This window comes from Mchenga conophoros, linkage group LG16, assembly GCF_057382185.1.
Source record: "Mchenga conophoros isolate Kocher_MC1m ecotype Shallow Benthic linkage group LG16, M_conophoros_male_GT1.1, whole genome shotgun sequence".
NCBI classification, from domain to species: Eukaryota; Metazoa; Chordata; class Actinopteri; order Cichliformes; family Cichlidae; genus Mchenga; species Mchenga conophoros.
In genome coordinates, this window is record NC_140541.1 from 22729127 (window position 1) to 22750999 (window position 21873).

At 39.3% G+C, this 21873-nt stretch overlaps 4 protein-coding genes across 4 annotated transcripts; all 4 read right to left on the reverse strand.

Moving 5' to 3' along the window:
- Positions 1 to 4498: 4498 nt before the first annotated feature.
- On the reverse strand, positions 4499 to 6391 carry hoxd9a (homeobox D9a). Its single transcript, XM_085248897.1, has 2 exons — positions 5779 to 6391; positions 4499 to 5286 (listed from the first exon to the last, which is right to left on the reverse strand). Exons 1-2 carry the CDS (start codon positions 6347 to 6349, stop codon positions 5042 to 5044), a joined length of 816 nt encoding a protein of 271 aa, XP_085105023.1. The 5' UTR covers positions 6350 to 6391; the 3' UTR covers positions 4499 to 5041.
- A 1617-nt stretch (positions 6392 to 8008) lies between these two features.
- Positions 8009 to 10361, reverse strand: hoxd10a (homeobox D10a). The gene is made up of 2 exons (XM_085248959.1): positions 9491 to 10361; positions 8009 to 8725 (listed from the first exon to the last, which is right to left on the reverse strand). The coding sequence occupies exons 1-2, from the start codon at positions 10236 to 10238 to the stop codon at positions 8451 to 8453; spliced, it is 1023 nt and encodes a 340-aa protein (XP_085105085.1). The 5' UTR covers positions 10239 to 10361; the 3' UTR covers positions 8009 to 8450.
- Positions 10362 to 11780: 1419 nt separating this feature from the next.
- Positions 11781 to 15899, reverse strand: hoxd11a (homeobox D11a). The gene is made up of 2 exons (XM_085248914.1): positions 15132 to 15899; positions 11781 to 14480 (listed from the first exon to the last, which is right to left on the reverse strand). Exons 1-2 carry the CDS (start codon positions 15730 to 15732, stop codon positions 14245 to 14247), a joined length of 837 nt encoding a protein of 278 aa, XP_085105040.1. The 5' UTR covers positions 15733 to 15899; the 3' UTR covers positions 11781 to 14244.
- A 3118-nt stretch (positions 15900 to 19017) lies between these two features.
- hoxd12a (homeobox D12a) lies at positions 19018 to 21740 on the reverse strand. The gene is made up of 2 exons (XM_085249028.1): positions 21187 to 21740; positions 19018 to 20718 (listed from the first exon to the last, which is right to left on the reverse strand). The coding sequence occupies exons 1-2, from the start codon at positions 21734 to 21736 to the stop codon at positions 20480 to 20482; spliced, it is 789 nt and encodes a 262-aa protein (XP_085105154.1). The 5' UTR covers positions 21737 to 21740; the 3' UTR covers positions 19018 to 20479.
- Between the last annotated feature and the right edge of the window lie 133 nt (positions 21741 to 21873).

The following is a 21873-nucleotide window of genomic DNA, read 5'->3' on the forward strand; positions in this document are numbered from 1 at the left end:
AAGCCCCACCAGGTCCCCCAAGCAAGAGCTTTTCCCCTGTTGTTTTTTTTTCTGTCGTCGTTTGCATCACTCAAAAATCTAAAACTTCATGCAAAGTGTACAGAACAACTAAGAAACGAGTCTGATTAAGTATATGAGATTAATCTTTTTTATTATTATTAAATATTTGGCAAAATCAAACTGATCCGAGGTTTGGATATTACAGTGTTAAAATGCATAATCTGCCATAGATCACGTTGATGTTTAACGTTTTGCAGAAACTGGAGATTTTACGAAACAAAATCTTTTGAGAAACCAAATATTTCTTGTATAAAATACAGAACAACTTTGTGCCTTTATTTTATTTTATTTCTCATCTGTGAGTTCACGGCCTGTGCAGCAGATGCTAGGAAAACGCCACACAATAAAACCAGCAAGTATAATTTACACCTTTTTTCCCTCATTAAAAGTCTAATGCTTTGTCGCCGGCCTTTTCCCGTGGATGTTCAGTCATTGTCCTGGAGGACAGATTTTCAACGGATGCGGGACTTTTGTGTTTCCAAATGATATTGCATATCAACGGCTTTTTCCCACCCTCTTACAGGCCAGCTGTTGTTTATTATTAGAGACAGAGATACACTATGGTGTGAAAGTTTTTTCGTGTAATTGAAACTCGACACTTAAAGACCTAAATAATGCAACTGCATGCAGTCTCTGCACATGTGTCTACGACTGCACCAAAGAGGAATTTCATGTATTTCACTCTCGTTCATCTGGTGGCACGCCAGAGAAAGCATCGTGCGATTTATAGTTAGGCTAGCCCGAGCAATGGCTCTGGTTTCCTGTCTTATAGCTCCCTTTCCTTTCTCTCTCCCCGCGTGTGTCCCTGTGAAAGAGGGAGAAAGATGCAAGACCTCAGGATTTGTTAAATCACATTGCATTGCGACTATGACGTTACTGTAATGTAGACTATACTTGAAGGCCTTTCTTTTGGAGGGAAATAGACTGATGCATTTTTACTGTACTTTTAACCCATCTATCTATCTATCTATCTATCTATCTATCTATCTATCTATCTATCTATCTATCTATCTATCTATCTATCTATCTATCTATCTATCTATCTATCTATCTATCTATCTATGCAGGCACACACACACACACACACACACACACACACACACACACACACAGACAGACAGACATACACGCACACATATGGGGCATATCAATGTCATTTTTTCACTGTATGTCGGCGCCTCTTTGTTTGCGCCCAACATATATCTTGTTGCACGACTTTAAGCGTTTCGGCATGCCACATAATATACATTTATATAAATGAATCAATCACATATCAGTTATTCTGCAAACGACAATTAGGGCTTTGCAAAGTTTAAAAATCGTTTTCTTCTTCTTCTTTTTCTCCTTCTTTTGCCAAGTGGCTTTCACTGACAGGTTTAGTGCTGCATGCTTATTGATAGGCCGACACTGATTTTCTCAGAGACATAAATTCAGATCCTGGAATCATGTCAAAGTCTGCCTTCAAGAAACTAAATATTAAAAAGGGTGGTGAACTAAGTTAATGCTTACAGGCACATTTGTGTCATTATTTGCCAAGCACACTGACTCTATCTGTCTTTGTGACCCATTCTGAGCTACAAATTCCTCGTCACATTACTCCTGACCAGCCAGAGGCTGCCTACCCACACTTTTATCAAACCGCAGTGTTTCATTCGCTTTTGGGGAAGTGTCATTTAGTGTTCCTCCGCATTGTCATTCTATATTCATCCGCAGCTCTATTCTCATAGAAACACCGTGTAACGTCCAGGATCTGTTGAATAGGATCTAGAATATATAGTCATATTCTATGCTTGTTTCGTTGCAGTCGCTATGAAAACAAAAGCGGTTAAATTCATAAGCATATTTATAACAATACATCATTAAAAAAAAACATATTAAAAATCTAAAATTATATTGGGACGAGTGGGGGAGAGGAGACATTAAAATTCATTCCTGACAAGCGAACTTTAAAACTCATACATCACATTTGTTTTCTTTTCGTCTTCTTCTTTTCTTCGTTTTTTTTTAATGCGCACACAGTTCTCCCAACAATAAAATAAAATAAAATAAAAAGGTGTATTATGTGTCTTACGTCGTTTTTTCTAATAAAGTTATCACTTTACGTTTTACTCTTTTTTATGTTAAATTGCCCTGATTATCTTGGCCTACACGCATAACATTAATACGGGAAAAGTCTGCATGCAGTGCTCACTAAAAAAACTGTCCCTGTTCACAGTATGTACACACACAGAACACATATATATATATATATATATATATATATATATATATATATATATATATATATATATATATATATATATATATATTCTGTTGTTTTTGTCCTGCTGTAGTGACTGTACACAATAACGTCAGACGGACAGACGTACTAAAATGTTACTCCCATGCTCCTTCTAGGTCTATTATTCTCCTTTGAACCAGTAATTGAACCAGTACGGTCTCTAACTATTCGCATTATTTAAAGGGTAAGCAGCTTCCTTTGCAGAGACAGAATTCGATCCATTCCTCGTGTGTGTAAACAGTGTAGTCTCAAAAAAAGAAAAAACAACAACCAAGTTGAACGTGTGTTCAGCCGTTTCAATAGTGATTACTAAAGTGATGCTCACAGCAGTATGTGCTGCAACATCTCTTTATGGCTCCATAACTGCGCTAAAACGCACAAACAGCAGAAGAAGGATAAGCTGCATTTTATTTCACGAAATGAGTGTAAGGTGTAAAAATAAAGCAAAACAACTTGGATTTATATATAAAAAGAAAGCTAAATCTGAGTGTACTTGGTGTGTTTTATTGTCAGTGAATTGACGCCATTTTTAAACTGTAATTACTTATTTTAATGTGAGCTTTGTGAAACAGAAAGCACTACAGTTTACATTTTAAGTAGTAGTAATATTATTAATAGTATCACAACAAATAGACAAAACAAATTTCCCACGTGTGGGACTAATAAAGGTTATCTTATCTTATCTTATCTTACAACAAGCAGGACACTGTGGGACAGTCTAAAAACGACAGGCTACTTCGCTGGTTATTTAACAATAACAATAGCAGGCTAATAATAATAAAACGACGAGGCTCAGAGACATGCCCTTTAAAGGAAAAAACCATCTGTGAAAGATCAGTGTCTCTGTTGTTATTTTCTCTGCATTTACACGGTGGGCTGGGTCTGCTTCTGCCTTCAGAAAGCCTTCCCTCTAACGATTAAATTTGGCTTCTCCTTTGTGCAAATGTGTGACATATTGCTGAAATATGGGGCCTGGGAGCTGTCAGGAGATTTCAAAATCAGTATAAGGGTGCTGCAATAACCGATTAGAAAAATGGGGCTTTCAGGTTTTGGAACTATTAAAAGTAGAGCGCTCTTCTTCACACACGTTCATCAGGGCATAAGACGTTTATGATATAAATCAGTAAAAACATGGACAATGGTATGGACCTTGCCTTGTCTACGTGTTCCAGCTGTGAATAGGCTGCTTTAGCTGAGACTTAAAGGACAACATCGCCCTCTAGCGCTCCCGGTATTCTTTCCAGGGGCCCTGAAGCTCCAGTAAAGGTAAACAGATTGCTTTTAGATCTGCAACTTTCTGGATTCCTGTTTTAATCAACAAGTTCCACTGAAGGTGGTTTAAGAACAAAGAAAAACAAAGCGTGTTAGCTCCTGCCCGTAAAGTACAATTAAGACACGTGCTCTTCTTGACCATTTCAGTACACAGTCCCATCAGAAGATAAGACTGCACCACACAGCAGTCAAAGTTAAGTTTTTTTTCCCATCGGTGGGAAGTGCAATTGATGAATACACGTGACCATTAAGGTGGGGGGTGATTTCCTCTAAAACAATTCATCGACCAGACACCCCATGGAAAAGTGTCTACACTCTGTTTGTCAGCAACAGACGCAAACACCCAGGAAAAAGGGTTTTTCAAAGGAGAGCGTAATTACTGGCCAGGCCCATAAAGTAATTTAGGCCAGACGTCTAGCCATTTCTATAGCTTTATTGGACCGCGGTTCTTCCTGCTTTAAAGTAATTGTTCGTACAAGTTGGACCATAAATTGGAAATTCGCCGCAACACCTCTCCCAATAGCAAACATTTTATGACTTGGAGCACTACTTTTCAAAAAAACACTAAAATCTTCCGTTTTTTAAAGTTATTTTTAAAGATGTTTTAAATAATATTTAGTGGGGGGTTAATATAATTTTAATATGTGGGCTGCTAATAAGAACATCCAGCCATTACATATTTAATATTATGTTAAATAGTGCTGTTCTCTATTAGGTTACATGGCCTCGATAAACCGCATTTGGATAAGTAAGGCCTTAGGGGATATGCTTTGGTCTAATACAAATAAATTAAAGAGCAAGGTGCTTACGTCAACATGTCAAAAATACGAATAAAGGATAAAATCTTTATGCATTTATTTTTGATTTAGACTAAAGGGAGATTTTTCCTTTCCTAAACATGGCACCTTGTCATGAACTGTATGAAAGCTTAAAAAATAATTTAGGAGGTTTTAAAAACAAAGATTTTAAGCAAAATGTCGTTAAAACTGGGTAAATTCTGGCTTTACTAAAACTGCGTCCCGTGTGTGTAGTGACATAGACAGCAGTCGAAGTAGTTGCTCTGAATTCTTTTTATATTTATATTTATACACACAACTCCAAATAACAGCAATACACATACATGTTTCCTGCTGCGTAAACATCCCACTTTGTTGCGTAAAACTTTCAGTTGGCTTGAAACATTGTTCGACAAATCCTCTGTGGGTCTCATCAAGGCAAATTTTTTGCACGTGCGATGCATATTTGGCCAAATAACCCCAGAACGCTGACACTTAATAAATGTTAAAAAAAAAAAATAATAATAATAATAATAATAAGATTAAAAAAAATAAAATGGCTAAGGAGGCTCCTATCAAAAATCATTATAATTGTTCACATGGCTTCCTTGGTACAAACGTCAGAATGTGTGAAACGGCACCAGCACCGGACTTATAGCTGCTCCTTGCCGTTCCTCTCTCTGTTCATCTTCTTCATTTTCATCCTCCTGTTCTGGAACCAGATCTTCACTTGTCTCTCCGTTAAACTGAGTATGCGAGCGACTTCATAGCGCCGGTCTCTTGTCAAATACATGTTGTAGAGGAACTCCTTCTCTAGCTCTAAAGTCTGATATTTTGTGTAGGGACATCGCTTCTTTCTCGTCGAGCGTGCGTGAATCCAATTTGCTGCAGGGTTACCTAAAGACACATAAAGTAAATACACATGTGATTAGTTGTTTGGTTTTTCCCCTTTTTATTGTAACCTTTAATAAACCATAGCCATTGTTTTTACTTAATGGGGCTCAGAGACTTGCGGTCGGTTTCATTGAAGCAAAAGAAAATGAGAACTGTTGCCTGTTATGTCCAAAGAGGACTATTTCGATTACATGATTTCCTGTTTGTACCGATTGCCCCCGTGCACCAACAGAGGGGAATAGATCTGTACTTAGGTATAAAGTCTCTTTAGATGCAGTCTTATCGAAATATTAAGTTGTGTATCTATTTCGGGTGTCCCGTGACATGAAAAACATTAGGATCCCTGCAATAACCCTTGTAGGGCGGGTTCTCCCCTTTCGGAGCAACAGTATAGTACGAGACACTTTTATAGGTTAGTAAAACCTCCAGTTTTACACACCCGGCTCATACAGTTCTTAAAGTTGTAAATCAGCACCGGCTATTTCGTTTACTTACTTGGGTCAAGTTTTTGTTTTTCCTCTTTGGGTTCGCTGTGGCTCGAAAGCTCACTTCCACTGTGTTCTTTGGTTGTTTTTTCTGGACACTCCGATACTCCACACGTGAATTCGCCAGCAAGCGGCCGAACCTCCGCTTCCAACGTGTCACAATCTGAAGATTTAGCTGGCAAGACCTCTGGCTTTGTCCCGTACGACCGACTGCTGGAGGGGAATCCGGCGAACGAAACGTGGTTCGAAATGGGGTCCATCCACGGTCGGACGCTAACGTATCTCCCGTCCGACGCAGGCAGATGGGACTGGTGGTGGTGGTGGTGGTGCACATATGGATGATAAATCCCCTGAGGATGAACTGAGGACCAGGACGGCGAGAAAACAGCGGATTTCGGTGCAAAATTACACGAGGAAAAGTCTGCGTTGTCCCCAGCACCTGACGGCCTCGGGGTCATCGAGTGTGGAGCCTGAATAAAGCGAGCACCGTACACATCCTCCGGCTCCTGCCCCATTATAGCGTCCACATAGCAGTTACTGAGAGTGCCACTGGAAGACATTTTTGATGGCTTCCTACTCATATAATAAGGGTTGCACTGTTACGGGAAGCTTCCCTTTATGAACAATCATAGTATTTTGCTGGCCCGCATCTACAGGGATTGGTTACATAGATCACGTGGTCATATTTACCAATACAGCGAGTAAATCAATCCTGCCCTTGCTCACCCCCCCCCCCTTTTTTTTCGTCAGGTTTAATTTAGCTTTTCATTTCTCAAATAATAAAAAGCCCATTCTGATGTGACTAGTGGGAGAAAACTAACGCTCAAATAAAATGCCCCTTTTTTAATGAAGATGTGAGGATGTTTCAACAAAACCTACAGTCTGTTGTTCTGTTTTTTAAAGGAGTAAGAAACATTTCCACCAAAAAGCACACACGGCGTCCAAAAACACGGATTCCTTCTGTCTTAATCCTTCAAGGGGGAAAAAGCTCTTCTAATATCGTCCTGTCCCGATACCCTCAATCCCAGTAAAATGGTTTATGGACTTACAGAGTCCTCGTAAAATAGATGTAATAACATGTTGTAAAATAAAAAAGACGCCATTTCAGCTCACAGTGCGGTGTATCCATTGTTAATATTTTGGCAAGGAAACGTATTTTCTGAGTTGGTTTAATTTTTTAAGTTGAGGCGGAAACAGCAGCAGTCGTGAAATTATTATATTCATTGAAAGGAGAGTAATAATGTATCAATAAATGTTTTACGAGGTGCGTGTGATTATACATGCCGTCAATAAAAAAAAGACTTGGAGGAGTCCATGTGTGTATTGCTCTCTGAAAGGTGTAATTTAGCACTAATAGCCTGCACATCTTGCCATGTTTCTTCTTCTACTTTTTTACCTACTTTTTTCACTATGTCATTTTCTCGCACTGTGTAAGGCAGAATGTCTCGACCTTCAGTGAACACTTGGAGATAAGAACTAGGTCAAATCTGAGGAGGGGATCAGAAATTGTGTTACGTTATCAGACGTTTGAAAAAGATTTGTGGCAAGCTAAGAAGGCCACACGAAGTTATTTTGTAGATGAAAATGAAGGCTGATTTCGCCACGAAGAAAGGGAGAGCCGAAAGTAATTTACTCCGTCCTCTAATCCTTATAGGCAGTGAGTTTCATTATAAACAGACCTGCACGCAAAAGCTAAACCAACTTTATTCCATTACACAATCAGCCATCTTCGCATGATTTTGCTGAGCTTTTTCTTTTGCATCCAAATAGACTTTAAAGGAATTCTATCTTGTTATTCATACTAATTTTACTTAGATTTTATTTTTAAGTCGTTTTTAGCCAGAATTTGCCTTCCTCGAGTAGCCTACGCGTAAATGAGCGTGAGAATATATTTTCTGAATTTAAGAAGATTACTGTTTCGGCTCGTCTTCAGATGAAGTTGCGGCATAATTACAAACGTTTGGCGAAACTGGAAACACAAATGAGGGACGCGTTCACACTGTTTTGCCTGCTGTTTTGTGCAACAAGCTTGGAGGAAATTGTTCTTTTTCTTGCCTTTTCCTGCTCGGAATGGGACTGTTTTTTGAAGGAAAACAATGCTTGCGTCAGTGCAAATTAATTTCGGATACTCACAGTGCTGCTAAAACTGAGGCAGGCTATTTGCCGAGCAGAGACCGTGTAGCACGGACAAATCTAAAACAAGATCCTTTGACAATATATTTATTGCAAGATACATGCCACAAACATGCAATAAATTCACAGATTGACATTGTTTTGTTCTGTATTTTTTCCATCACTTTAAAGCCCATAGAAACATTTCACTATCGAGCACACGGCTTGCACTTACTCTTAAACAAATGTTGCACTAGACGACAATAAATGTGCTTTCATGACTGAAATAGAGTAACCTTTTCCACAGCTCGGCCGGATACCCATGTCTTTTTAGTAGAAGAGAAGCACCCTCCAATAATTTAAGACCACAAAGTGTTACCCTGTGATGAAACAAAACAAATACAGGACGCCACGCAAAATAATAATAATAATAATAATAATACAAATAAAAAAATACTAAGATTGGCAATACAGTCACAGTTTTGTTGATTTTGAGATAAATGTCCAATGCCAGCGAAGCATCAATATGTGAAGGACGAGGAGGAGGAAAGACAGCTAACACATGCAGCCTCACGAAAAGGTGAGATTTGAGGTCAGTTCACGGATGCGGTTTTCCCTGTTCATTTTCTTCAGCTTCATCCTGCGGTTCTGAAACCAGATCTTGACCTGCCTGTCGGTCAGGTTAACGCTCCTGCTGATCTCTAGGCGGCGCTCTCGGGTCAGGTACATATTGAAGAGAAACTCTTTCTCCAGCTCCAGGGTTTGGTGCTTTGTGTACGGGCACCTTTTCTTTCTCCCACTTTTTGCTGTCAGCCAGTTGTTTGTGAGAGTGTCACTCTTGCAGTCTGCAGGGATTCAAATCAGAGAGATCAGAGTTTTATTTTTTATTTATTTATTTTTTATTCTTTTAGCGACGCACTGAGCGTCCTCTCGAACAAAAAGCTCATCAGTTGCTTTGGATTTCACCTCTGGGAAATAACGCACAACATTTCCCTGAATAAATAAAATGCATGGGTTGTTATTAGTCACTCACATGCCATCACTAATAAAACAAAAATGAAATGAAACCCCAAATGATCAACCCGCACACGAGGAATACGTGTGTATATGGCCTGATTTTTTTTCTGTAAATCCTGATTTAAATGGTGAATTAATATGAATCGTGTAAGATTTCATAAGGAATTTGACATATTTTACTAATTTTGCAAATTGTCAAAACTGGATTGGGATTAGGGTGAGATTTCTCCTCATCATTTTTCATCTTTTTCCAAAACTTAAAAGTTCACACATTTGCCAAACAGATGTTAGAATTAATCAGTGGAGCTTGATTTAACGCTTCAATTTATGAAAGCTGTGCAATATGCTCACATAAGACAAGATTATGCATAAAAAAAACTATGCATATACTTTAAATATCCAAAGAACAGGAGGACATAGGCTTCATGCTGCATGGTAAAACCATTCTCTGTTGCCTATCAGTGCAACCTGAGAAAGACTCTCATTAAACATTACGACTTTAGGGTTGTTTGTGTTTTATACTTGGTTTTATGATGCTGGAGCCTTCTCAGCACCGCGCCACGAGATAAAAGCTTTCATTACAGCCAACCCACCTTTCCCTTCCTTCTGTAGCAGCTCAGGACTGGACACAGGCGCTTCCACTGAGCAGTTTTTCTCCTCCGAGCCCGACTTGGGATCCGGGCTTTCTACGGGGACCGGCGTTCTTGCGGTTTCCGGGTTTTGCGAAGCGTCCTCAATTTTTTTATCCACCTCTGAGAAATTAGAAGATGCCGACGAGGGCTGCGGTTTCGGGGTGACCCGGCTGAGCTGCATCAGTGTCGCGTTTGGACTCGGTGCTTCATGGCAGTAGTTTTCCTGATGCTTCCCGTTCGCATAAGTTTGGCTCAGTCTGAAATAGCCGGGAACCGGGATCTCGGGACCATCGACCGGACACGATTCAGGAATAACGTTAGAATATGCGGGGACTTCTGAAGAGTTGACTTTTTGTACTCTCTTATCGGAGTACATGCAGCAATTACTCTCTTCCTTTATGCTCTGTGAAAATGTACAGTTTGACATCTGATTGGGAGGCTCTATTCTGCAGGGTCTGCTCGGATCAGTCCAGTTATCTATCTGAGGTATGTACGAGTGGACGTTCATGCCCATATTTTGGTGGTTGACCTCCCCTCTTTTGCCGAAAGACGGCAGGAGTCCACAGGTTTGCATTCCGTAAGTTCCCATTTCTGAGCCAGACGGCATGTACATGTTGCTGTTGGAGTAAAAGCTGTCCGTCCTGCAAGCACCAATTAAAGAGTCCACTAAAAATGTATTTGCCACAGGAGAGCTACTGGAGAAGGACATTTTTTGAATTTAAGTTCTTAGGAGGAGAGAGATGTCCTTTGTAAGCTGACATATCTAGGAAAAACAATCTGTAAGTCAGGATGCCTCCCAACCACATGACAAGCCCACCAATGAGATTTGAAAATGGCCTTGAGACGCAGCCTCCTCTCTCTGCACACACTCGCACTGCGGATGCAGACGTGGTCAACAGCGACACCTACAACACGGACTTGAAATTGGTTTTTGCAGAGAGTCGCGCACGTTTCCAATGGGCATCGCGGGACTTGGAGACTTATTCGCGAAATTGAAAGAAATGCGTCGAAAGGACCATTTGAATCCCAACAAAAACTGCTCGCCTTCAATCTAGTCTCAGATTTATAACGACAGACGCGCTGTGAAGTGTTTAAGTGTTTATCAGTGCACCAACTTGAAGAATATGCGTGTCTCTTTGTGTGGAAGACATTCTCGAGAGAGAGAGAGAGAGAGAGTGTGTGTGTGTGTGTGTGTAGGTGTGCGTGTGTGTAGGTGTATGGGGAGGGGGGTGGGGGTGCCTGCATGGCGCATAGGCGACAACTGCAGACTATTTGGAAAAAATTTAGCAGCTCTGCTGATTATATTTTTATTTAACCTTTCACACTTCACCCGCTGTAATCATTAAGAGTGCTTTCCCTGCATATATGCAGCATATGTCTCGATTGTATTTGTATTAAATATGTAACAAAAGAATAAACTAAATATAAATGTAACGCTTTCTCCTTTCATCTATTTAAATTTTGGTCTTTTTTCATTATGATTTGACAATTTATGAAAGGCTTATTGTTGTTGATGTTTTTCAATTAAGGTGCACAGAATCTCTCTATTAAAGAGGAAACGATTTCCTGGAAGATATCAGCTTTTAAAATACCCAGAAGATCCATAAGATGATGTGAAAGGTGGACACATACCTTTAACAAATTGAACTCACAGACTGGTAAAAACGTGAAGGTCAACGTTATAGCTTTCGCAGTCGTTATTACACACTTCACACTTAATCCATGAAGCTATTTCTCCAGGATTATCATATCTGTGCTTTCGTTTAACGTATTTGACGCTCAGAAGCAGAGTTCGAAATGACTTGCTTGACCGTGGCTGTGCTCACAGTCACAGTATTCTCTAAATACCTCAGTGTTTTCGCTCGTAAGGAAGGCAAACGTGCACTGCCTGTTAAACTAGAGAGGAAAAAAAACCACTGTCCACGAAATTATTCATGATCACAAATCAGAGGTCATGCCAGTAATTGCCACTGACTCTAACGGCCTTTACAAAAAAGTGTAACACTGGGAATCCTTATGTGTTTGATAGTAATGGCACAAGCTTGAAATAATTATACAGTGTGTAAGAGAAGATGTGTAACGTCCGTTTGGCTCTCTTTAAGGCTCTTCGATATTTATAGTTGGCTGTAAACAAACACGTGTGCTATGCAAACGGGATTGTCAAAAAAGAAAAACCTAGAATACCATATGCAGCAGTTATAGCTATTTAAATAAAGCTTTACAACAGTTAAATGAGGCAAATGATAATGGATATATATTTTTTCTCTTTTTTAATTATCATGTTTCCAATAATGTTGCAAAGATAACATTTTAACATACAATAAAAAAAACTCATTTGGAAGCCAGTATGTTCTTCAGGCAAAATCAACAATTTATACATCACATTGATCCAAAATATATTTTTAAGTCAAATGGTCCGAAGGATACGTACACTCGTTGACATCATTGCTGTCATTATTAGTCTTGTGAACAGTGGAAATATTACCAGTGATAATTTAAAGAAAATAACAAGAGATTCACTTGTATTTAAAACATTGGAGTAGAGCGCGTAAATTTAAAAAACGAAGAAAAAATCTAAAAACAAGAAAAAAAATACTGGCTGATTTTAGTTACAAGCAAAACAAGAAAGCTTAAAAACTGCGACAATACTCGGTCTTTATTCGGAGTACCTGTACCTTTTTTCAAAGTAAATAGCTAGACTCAAATAGACGAGAATTTGACAATGAAAATAAAAGAAACAAACGTTACATATATATGTTACATATACATATATATATTTGAACAGAAATACATATATAGCAAATGTGGGTCAATATTCACTGCTCCTTTTAGCATAAACATGAGATATTACTGGGCTTCAGGCCCATGCGGCCCTCAGGTAAAGGTCTAAGCCTTTATGATGCGGATCACAAACAAAGAAACAGAACAGAATTAAATTCCTGGTGTCATTTCCATACGCATGACAATTATTTGAAATTGTGTTTGCTGTTTTCATGAAACTCATGAGGAATTTCATCCCTTCAGAGAAGCATTTAGCAAAATGTAATGCGCTCTCTGATTAACAGTGTTCTTATTTTCTTTAAGGAAACTCAAGGCTCTCGTTTTGTCGGTGTTTTTTTTATCAGTTCATTAAAAAAGAGGATTAAATACTTTGAAGGGAATGAGTCTTTAAATAAAAAAAACAGCAACATGCAAACCATGCTGAATTTAGTGGACTGGAAGAAGTAATAATTAAAATAGAAATGTAAACAAACAGCTTGCTGAACTGATTATTCCCTCACTGACAGGCTTTCATGTGGGGTTGATGCTAAATTGACTGCATGGCTGTAAAAACTGAGAGTGCCCTCTTGTGGCTACATTGAGAATTGAAGTGAAACGCCCCTCACAGTTGGTAATGCAATTGCACTGCAGGACAAGCTGAGCACCCTTCTAAATGCTTAATGAAACCTCAGTTTTCTAATATCCTTTTGGGGAGGAAAACGGTAAATGTAACCCAGGTGGTACTAAATTAGCAAAAATCAATCTATAGAGGTTTTCTTTTTCTGACACTAAAAAAATGGGAGTAATTTTTGTTGCATAAATGAGCGATCGCCTATCTTTTAACAAATGAATTATCAATAAAGCGGCTGTTTTGTCCGAAATTGGTGCATTTATTTAGTTCGCCCCCCCTACTGGTTACAAAAAAAGGGAAAGAAGGATATACAGCACCTTATATTTTTATGGAATTAAATTTTTTTTCACTTTTTGCAGAGGCAGCTTGATGGTTCGTGTATGGTGAAGCTACACAAAGATGGAATCGCCTTACCTACACAAGGAAGATCGTACAAATTTCGTGCTATAAGCTCACTTTGCGTTTCTTTCTTCTTCGCAGATTCAGAGCCATCAAAGAAACATATATCCAATTTATAATACTGCAAAAGGAGAGAAACATGAAAAAGAAATACTTATCCTTCTAGAAGACCGGCCTGGTTACAATATTTTCCATTGTCTTCCATTTCTTTAGTTGCAAGTGCCCCAATATGCCAGCATGAGCTAAATATGGAAACGATGCGCAGAAATTCTCAAAGCATTTCTAGCCTGGAGTTAAAGTACTTTAAGACAGGAAGGAGAATCAGTCCTCATGTGGTCTGGGGGTTGGGACACCAAAGTCCAATAGCCCCCTATTTAGACATTTACAGCTACTTTTATTATAGTGTCTAGACGGTTCAAGGTTTAGTAAACAATCAAGTGTTTCAAAGCAAAGGAAATAACGGGACATTACAGTACTGCAAGCGCCTAAATTATTCCGAAATCTTTCCTGATGTAAAGTTTTTTTTAGTTTAGTTTAGTTTTTTGTAAAACTTCCTTGTGATCGGTTTCGTGACAACATATTTATTTTCGTACTTTTATTCACACCACAATTTGCATTGCATGCGCCTTACAAATATACATTCAGAGAAGAAAGAAGCCTACATATATTTAATATAAATTATTTCGAAGCACAGCTCGCAATTTGCGGAAATTTCTGCTACCGATAACGCAAAAATATGAGAATACAAATAAACGCAAGAGTTGGTGCAAAAATTCGAATGATACAAAATATTGGCAAATTAATTTTTTAAAGCCAGATTTTTGTGAAATCAACTGTTAATCACAGCTGACCATGAAGCCACTTGGAAAAGTGTTTGCGATTTTTCCTCCGTGTGTGAGTGTGTCTGTGTGTGACATGCCAGGTATCAGAACAAAGGATTCCCAGTGAAATACTGTAGACGGTCGCGGTTTAGCTTTTTCTCTTTCATTCTTCTGTTCTGAAACCAAATCTTCACTTGCCGATCTGTCAGGTTTAACATCCTGGACAGCTGGAGTCGCTTCTCTTTGTTAATGTACACATTGAAGAAAAACTCTCGTTCAAGTTCTCGGATTTGGTATTTGGTGTAGGGACACCTCTTCTTCCTGGACTTGGTTGATGAACCTGTGGAAGACAAAAAAAAAGTTTTCCCAGATTTTACATCAAATGCCAAAATTCCCAAATGTGAAATATAGCAAAGAGAGCAGATTAATAGATTTACTTCTTTATTTCCGAAAAAAAAACTTCCTCATCCACACACACACACACACACACACACACACACACACACACACACACACACACACACACACACACATGAGCGTAGACTGAACTAACCAACACAGGTATTCCCTTGAAAATTAGTCAATATTGCGCAAATGATCATCTACATGTTGGTGTTTGGTTACTTTCCACTACATCCCAGTCTGCATTTCCTCACTGTATTTCTATATCTGCACAGCACTAAAATATAAAATATAGAGTCACAAAAAAATTCCTCTAATGTCCTATCAAAACAAATCAAACCTGGCAACAAGGTATTATTATTGGACACAGGGAGGCCTTTAAGTATGGTTACTTAACGGTCTCCCATTGTAAATACCTTTACAACCGTAAAGTAAATCTTATTGGGATATAAAAGCTTTTGCATGCTTATAAAGAAGCATATAACCCTGCACGGTCACGGCGGTGGAAATGGCGCAGTCCAGACCCTCAAAAGTCTGGACTGTTCATCTTATGTCTAACACACATAGGAGTATATCCTTACTGACTTACTTTGCTGGTTGATCTTGTCGCTGCAGTTGGAGGACGAGTCCTCGTCGACGTTCCCGGTTTGATCAGCTTTGTGTTGTTCTACTTTGGTCACAGCCTGATTGTTATTCGCAGCATCACCCGGAACGTTATAGTCTGTCTTTTGTTTGGGGAGCTCCGCGTTAGGCTTGTCCGAGTTAGGAGTGTCAAAAAACTGGTCGAAGCCCTGGGGAAGAACCCCATTTCGACCCACGCTGGTAAAGAAATTGCAAGGCGAGCCTGTCCCTCCGTGGTGGCCATACAAGGACTCGTTTTTGAATATCACATCCGCCCTGCTGCTGGAGGACTGGATTAAGTCCCGGTGCATTATCTCGTCCGTTGAGTAGTAAGACGTGTAATTGCCCCTGTAGTGCCATTTGGGATGGTCCAGTCCGTAATCCCTGAAAGCGACTTCTCGAACAGGTTGGACTTGAGCTATGTTGGAAGAATAGGGGAAATTAATCTGACACGAAGTCGTCTGGGGTAGAAAGGAGGAGACTGATGTAAAATCGGGCGACGAAACGTAATAAGTGCAGCTCGGTAAAAACATATTTGACGCACAGCTGCGATCATCATATTCCGTCATATCTCTTCAGTTTTCCTCTCTGCAACAGAGGAAAGAATTGGCAGCTTTGCTGTGTTAAACTTTGTCCATCTATAGCACCACAGGCGTGTGGAAAGACCCCGCCAGGGAGAAAAAATCGGAAACGTAGGCAGACCTGCAATACATCTTGATCGATTCTTGAGGTAATTGTGTCATGTGATCCAGCTAAGAAATTACCATACATCAATATCAGTCATTAAAAACTGTCCGGAAAAACTCATGTGAGCGCATGCAAGAGACTCCATTGGCTCTCTGGCTGCAGAGGCAACTCCTCTCCAGCCTTCTTGCCCTATAGCTCACGAAAAAAAAGAAGAAATGTGTGAACCATCGCTGGAATATTTAATTAAAAGCTTTGCTGCAACATCATCCTCATCTTGTAATGATGTGTAATGACGGTCATACGCAGTGATGGTGTCAGTAAATTTTGGCTTTATATGTTTGTGGCAACAGTTAGCGGAAATATTAACGTTAACCTCAATGCAAAGCTTAAATGGCATGGCAACAAGGCTACCGTACCTACTCGCGCTGAAAAAAAGAAAAAGAAGAAGAAGCAGCCTGTGGAATATGTGATTCACCAAGTCAGATTTTATGCAAATACATTTAAGGCTCATTGCGCATAATCACTGTGCACCATGGTGGTTTGAGTAGAGTTAAATACATACAGAAACGCCAGAAGGAAATCGTTTGAATTCAGTTTCACTGATAAGCTTCTTGGCCTTCACCATGGTGACAAAAAGCTGAGGCTTCACAAAGAAATAAAAGACCACGACAAGACTGGGCTGCAATAGATTATTGTATATATTACACCCCAGTTACATTGCAGAGTCCATTTTTAAAACTCGTTGTTTAGAAATATCTGCCCATTAAATGGTCCTGTTGATTAAAACAAAAAACAAAAAAAAATCCCCAATTTTAAGTACAGATGGATGCACTTGAAAACAGACAAGTAAACAACCCCATGGAATGTTACTGCAAACACAGAAATGTTGATTTTTGGTTTCCACAGAAACATAAATCAAGCGCAAGCACAAATCGGTAAGCACATCCAGCATTGCCAAGTCCAAAACAACTGACTTTGACCGTCTGTGGTGTAGCTGATGTCCACCAAGCCTTTTTCACCAACAAGCCTCTGCAGCCAAATCATTTTACTGCCCCTGGGCAGCCATGCTTGCAGTGTTTTCCTCCTTCTTGGTGGAGAAAACGAACTTATACCACTGATGAACGGATCTCTCATATAAATGAAATTTCCTCCAATAATTTTTTTTGTCTATGTAAGTATTAATAACTTTATTGTTTCATCTCTTTCTGTATTTTTAACTTATTACCTGGCGATTTTTAATTTATTTTATATGACTCCACTTAATGTAGTTTTTTTTATTGTAGTTGTGATACTGCAGTTGTGAAACTGCATCAGGCGCTGGGCTAGTTTTATATATAGTTATATATATATAGTTATATATATATATATATATATATATATATATATATATATATATATATATATATATATATATATATATATATATATATGCAGGAAAATATGCAGGAAAAATGTAGTTCATATTTCTCTGTGGGCTTATATTGTTTTTAAAGGTTAATCGATTGTCGGGCTTCAAACATAATGTGGTGTTCGCTTAAAGACAGCTTTAATATTATCTGGGGCTAAAGTCGAGCTCGTTGGTCCTGTTCTGTATCCAATCTAACTACATTTCATAATAATCCCTTTTTAGCCAGTTAGAAGATATTTTCCAAAATTAGGGCAAAATGTTCCAAAGTAAACTACTTCCATCTATATTCCACAGCGTTAGGAGGTCAAAACATCTGTATCTATGTAACTATCACATGAATAAATAACTTAATTATTTAATTAATTTAAATAATTGCAGTGAAAAGTTGATAGCGGTATGAGACTAATGGCTTACTTTAAGTTAAGACGAGTTGTTGCTATAATTTGGTGTTTTGTGTGCTTTAGGTTGTCTTTTTTGGCCGTCTTCTATTACATGGAAAGGTTGCAATGTGTAAGACTGTATTAAGCTTAAAATTTCAGATATCAAATCAGGCTGCAGACGAGATGTTTTAAAGTTCCAAGCATTTACAAAAAGGTTAAACGTCGTGTTGTCCAGCTTGTTTAATTAAGGCGTGTGACATTAAGCAAAACATTAAAAGGTTCCACTTGAAACACAATTGCTGAAATAGACACACGAAAGCTAACTTCCATAAGACTTTTTTTCTGATATTGTGAGAAATAGAAACCCAGTCTACTAACTTGACCTTAACTTTGTTTTTGGCACCCCAACTATCTAAAGGAAGCCTTAGCTATGTGACGCAGCCAGGCAGTAAACCAATAAAGCAGCAAACAATGTCTGAGACGCACAGAAAACCCACTGCAGGCGTCTGAAATACTCTGTGGAAGGAGAACTGGCTGTTAAGCTTCTAAGCACCACACAACAGGCCCGCAAAACAGTGAGGGCAAAAAGAATGAATTGCAGTGGTTTGAAAGTATGCCAAAGTCCCAGAAACTCTGTAAGGAGAGGGGAAAAATCTTTATGTTTCATTACAAATTACTATAGCTCTAAAATGTTATTCAGACTTCCTTGAACTTATGACTGCAGTTTAACAGAAACATAATAGTTGCAGTGATGCGGTGATGATGACGTGATAATGATGTAACGAGGGGAACCATTTATAGATTCACTCTCCCGTAATGTCGCGTGTGCTGCTCTGCTGATGGCTGGTCGTTCCTGCAGAGTCGCGGTCTCTCTTCGTTTAAAATTACCCTGACCACTTGTGACCTGCAGGTCCGCCGTGGAAACACCAGCGAAGAGTTTTGGTAATGAAAACAGTGACAGAGCTAGATTTGGCCATATCACATGCACCACTAATGAGCACGGATGGACTTGTCTGGTGCAGAAAGTTCACTTGATGTCGCTGAGATATTGATTTACATCCATTTCATTTAGTTACAGCCGCAATAACCTCCAACTGGCATGCAGAGATTTTCTTGTGGGTGAGAAATGCTGCTGGGTTATCCACTGTGCAGAGGAATTACGCACATAAAATGCCAAAGCCAAATGCAGAATGGAGGGGTTTCAATTTAAAGTGAGTGCTGGAGAGCAGAGAGATAATAGCCTGTTAAAGGTGCAGATATAAAAGAAAAATATTCCTCCATGCTACAGACATTTTATAGAGATACAATTTATTTCTAGAGAAAGATTAGGCTCGCATAAGGCAGCCCTCTCATGGTTCTTTTACATCTGCAGGCTTTGAGATTTCCTAAACAAACGACGCTGACTTTAGTTTTAAAATCTATGTGACGCAGCGTGGAAGAGGTGCAGATCAGTGCTCGGTTATACGCTAAATATCAGCTCTGGAGCGAAGCTATATGAATAACGGTGAACGGCACAAGCGTGAAGTCTTTAGTTACATTTTCTTTCCAATATCATTCCTAATAAATATGAAATATCTATCATGATGCAAAATAACTTGGTCACGATTCTTTTTTAAAGGATCTTTATTTACAAATGCATTCATCTCCAGGTGCATCCACAGTACAAAACCAATTTACCTTGATTTAAAAAAAAAAAAAAAAAACTTGTATAACTTCATATTATACTTACCAACACCATGCATTCTGAAATTGCTATTAAATAAGTCAAATCCAGTTTGGAATAAACTATAACTGCGTATTTATTTTCAAAAAATGTAAATCTTCCGCTTTAGAATGACTTTGATGCGACCTTGAGATCACACATATGTGCGTTTTTTGTGACAATACAGAGGTCTAGCAACAACAACAAAAAAAGATAAACATTTAATTTACAACAGATATTATGCGTTTTGACACCATCAGACTGTTTCACATCCACAAACCTTTTTTCTTTTCTTTTTCTTTTTTTGCGGGCTTCAAACACTTCCTAGCGCCAAATACGCTGCGAAAAGTAGTCTCGCATTACTTCTTTAAACAGATTTACACAAAAAAAGGTGGATAATTCAGACATTTGATTAAATAACATCAATTAGGGGATGGGCATGCAATCATGAGATATATTTTGCAGTGCTGACTATTGCTAATGTTTTACACATCGTAAACGTGAACTTGACTGTTGCCTTCTACAATAAGGCTGCACTACATGCAAAGGCCGGGTTCCACATTTCCGTTTAAGCTGGTCTCATATTTGCGCTGGATGAGAAACAAGTGGGCTTATAGACTGATTATCATCCGCCGGCTAAGACCAGTTTGGAAGCTGTGGCCTACGGCGCATTTGGAGAATCTTAAAGCCAAAAGTGACCCAGCATGCGTAAAAATCTACTCAGTCTCAGTCACCAATGCAAATTTATTTTTTGCATTTGTTAGGCTATACTACAAATATGCTGGAACTTTTTGATGAAGGTATAATATATAACGTAACAGAAGCTGCGCATTTAAATTAAACTAAAACAAATGTATTTCCATGACCTTCACCAAAGTGCTTTAGTCGCCCAGACCTAACGACAGACACGACTGTAGACACGAAACCCGGCCCACCAATTCCGTCCACCCACCTTTCCCACCTGTGCAGCTGATAAATGTTGAGATTCATTCATTCGAGAAAAGAAAAAAAAGAACATAGGAAATTATTCCAGTCAGTGACTCCTCCAACACAACTGGAGGAATCAATTTAGCAACATGGAGTGCGGACGCAGAACATTACATTATTGATGCGATGCTCAGGATCAAGGCCAAAGGTCATCAGTATGCAGAGAAAGCTTGCTCGCGCATCATCAGTCGTTTCTTCTTCATCCTCCGATTCTGAAACCAGATTTTCACCTGCTGGTCGCTAAGGTCAAGTCTGTCTGACAGCTCCTTGCGTTTCTGTCTGTTAATGAACTCGTTCATCATAAATTCATTCTCAAGTTCAGCTAACTGCAGCTTCGAGTAGGGCTTTCTCTTTTTTCTTGTTTTCACTTGCGACGAGCACCACGGGGCACCTGAAGAGAGTAGAGGCGCAAACAAGATTTAAACTTTAACAGCACCTCCAGCCACAGTTAAATAAGGCGAAGGAAAATAAGTGGTCCCAAATGCGCTGCTTATAGCGTGGCTAACGTCTTACATATTTTATTAAGATCATAAGAAAAAGGAACCACATCTGCTGCGCTTATGGAAAAAAAGACCTGAAATTAGAATGACTCACACATGCAAAGAACTCTACAAGGTTATTATGGGACATTTTAAATAGTATACATGGACCAAAAAAATAAATAAAATCATAGCCACATGTATGCATTCCTGTTGTAATAACCTTATAGGAGATTAGTTATAGCCACAGAACCACACAGTGGCCACACAGAAGCATAGATCATGCCCATATTGTTGCAAATGTGTGGTTTTATAGTAAAATAGCTAGCACTGCTGATAAAATAAGGAATCTGGCCTGAAGAATTATGTAACTACTTAACCTTGAGCAAAAGTCGTCCTGGAGCATGGGTTACTGGATAACGTGTGAATGGGATTCTCCTCCTGTTTGGGGCCGTTCACGTTCAGTGGACCTGCTGTATCCGGATCAAGCTGTGCCGCAGAACCGTGAGACCGGTTGTCCAGAGCTGAGTAACGGACCCCGTGATCCCCGGCGTAAACTTCATCTTGACTGCCAGACTCCTCTGTCTTTTGGCTTGTGTCCTGAAAGCATCGAGGAGACTCCTCCAAATGCGTCTTGACGTGGCCGCTCGAGGAGTTTGTGTTTAAAGACACTGAATTGGACAAAAACGGCGGACAGTAGCCTCCGAAGGCGCGGCTCTGTGGTGGTGCCGCTGGCCCAGACGCGCACGAACTTGAGGAAGTCCACGGGAGCGTGCACACCTCCCTCCTATTGTAAGGGAGCTGATGCAGCCCGGGTATATGGGCTCCATTACCGCGCAAGTTGGAGAAATACAACGACTCAGGGGGAGCAAAATTTAACAGAGAACCAACATAGCCGGGATTTAAAGGATTCCGCTCACACATTTCCATGGAGCTTTCCTCAAACGCTTCTTGCAAGCGTTTTAGCAACTCCTGAAGAATAAAGGGAAGGTAATTGTTGATTTGTTAATACAGTGTCACGTGATATGTAAACTATGTTGTTCCGCCCCCACCCTTGCTTCCAATAC

Bases quoted from the DNA above. Each gene is read 5' to 3' on its own strand.
- hoxd9a (XM_085248897.1), bottom strand. From the start codon at position 6,349: ATGAGTAGGAAGCCATCAAAAATGTCTTCCAGTGGCACTCTCAGTAAC. The intron at 5,287-5,778 runs GTAAGTAAACGA...ATGTGTCTTTAG, and splicing joins AAAACAAAAACTTGACCCAA to GTAACCCTGCAGCAAATTGG.
- hoxd10a (XM_085248959.1), bottom strand. From the start codon at position 10,238: ATGTCCTTCTCCAGTAGCTCTCCTGTGGCAAATACATTTTTAGTGGAC. The intron at 8,726-9,490 runs GTGGGTTGGCTG...GAATCCCTGCAG, and splicing joins GCTACAGAAGGAAGGGAAAG to ACTGCAAGAGTGACACTCTC.
- hoxd11a (XM_085248914.1), bottom strand. From the start codon at position 15,732: ATGACGGAATATGATGATCGCAGCTGTGCGTCAAATATGTTTTTACCG. The intron at 14,481-15,131 runs GTAAGTCAGTAA...TGTCTTCCACAG, and splicing joins CGACAAGATCAACCAGCAAA to GTTCATCAACCAAGTCCAGG.
- hoxd12a (XM_085249028.1), bottom strand. From the start codon at position 21,736: ATGGAAATGTGTGAGCGGAATCCTTTAAATCCCGGCTATGTTGGTTCT. The intron at 20,719-21,186 runs GTTAAGTAGTTA...TACTCTCTTCAG, and splicing joins CAGGACGACTTTTGCTCAAG to GTGCCCCGTGGTGCTCGTCG.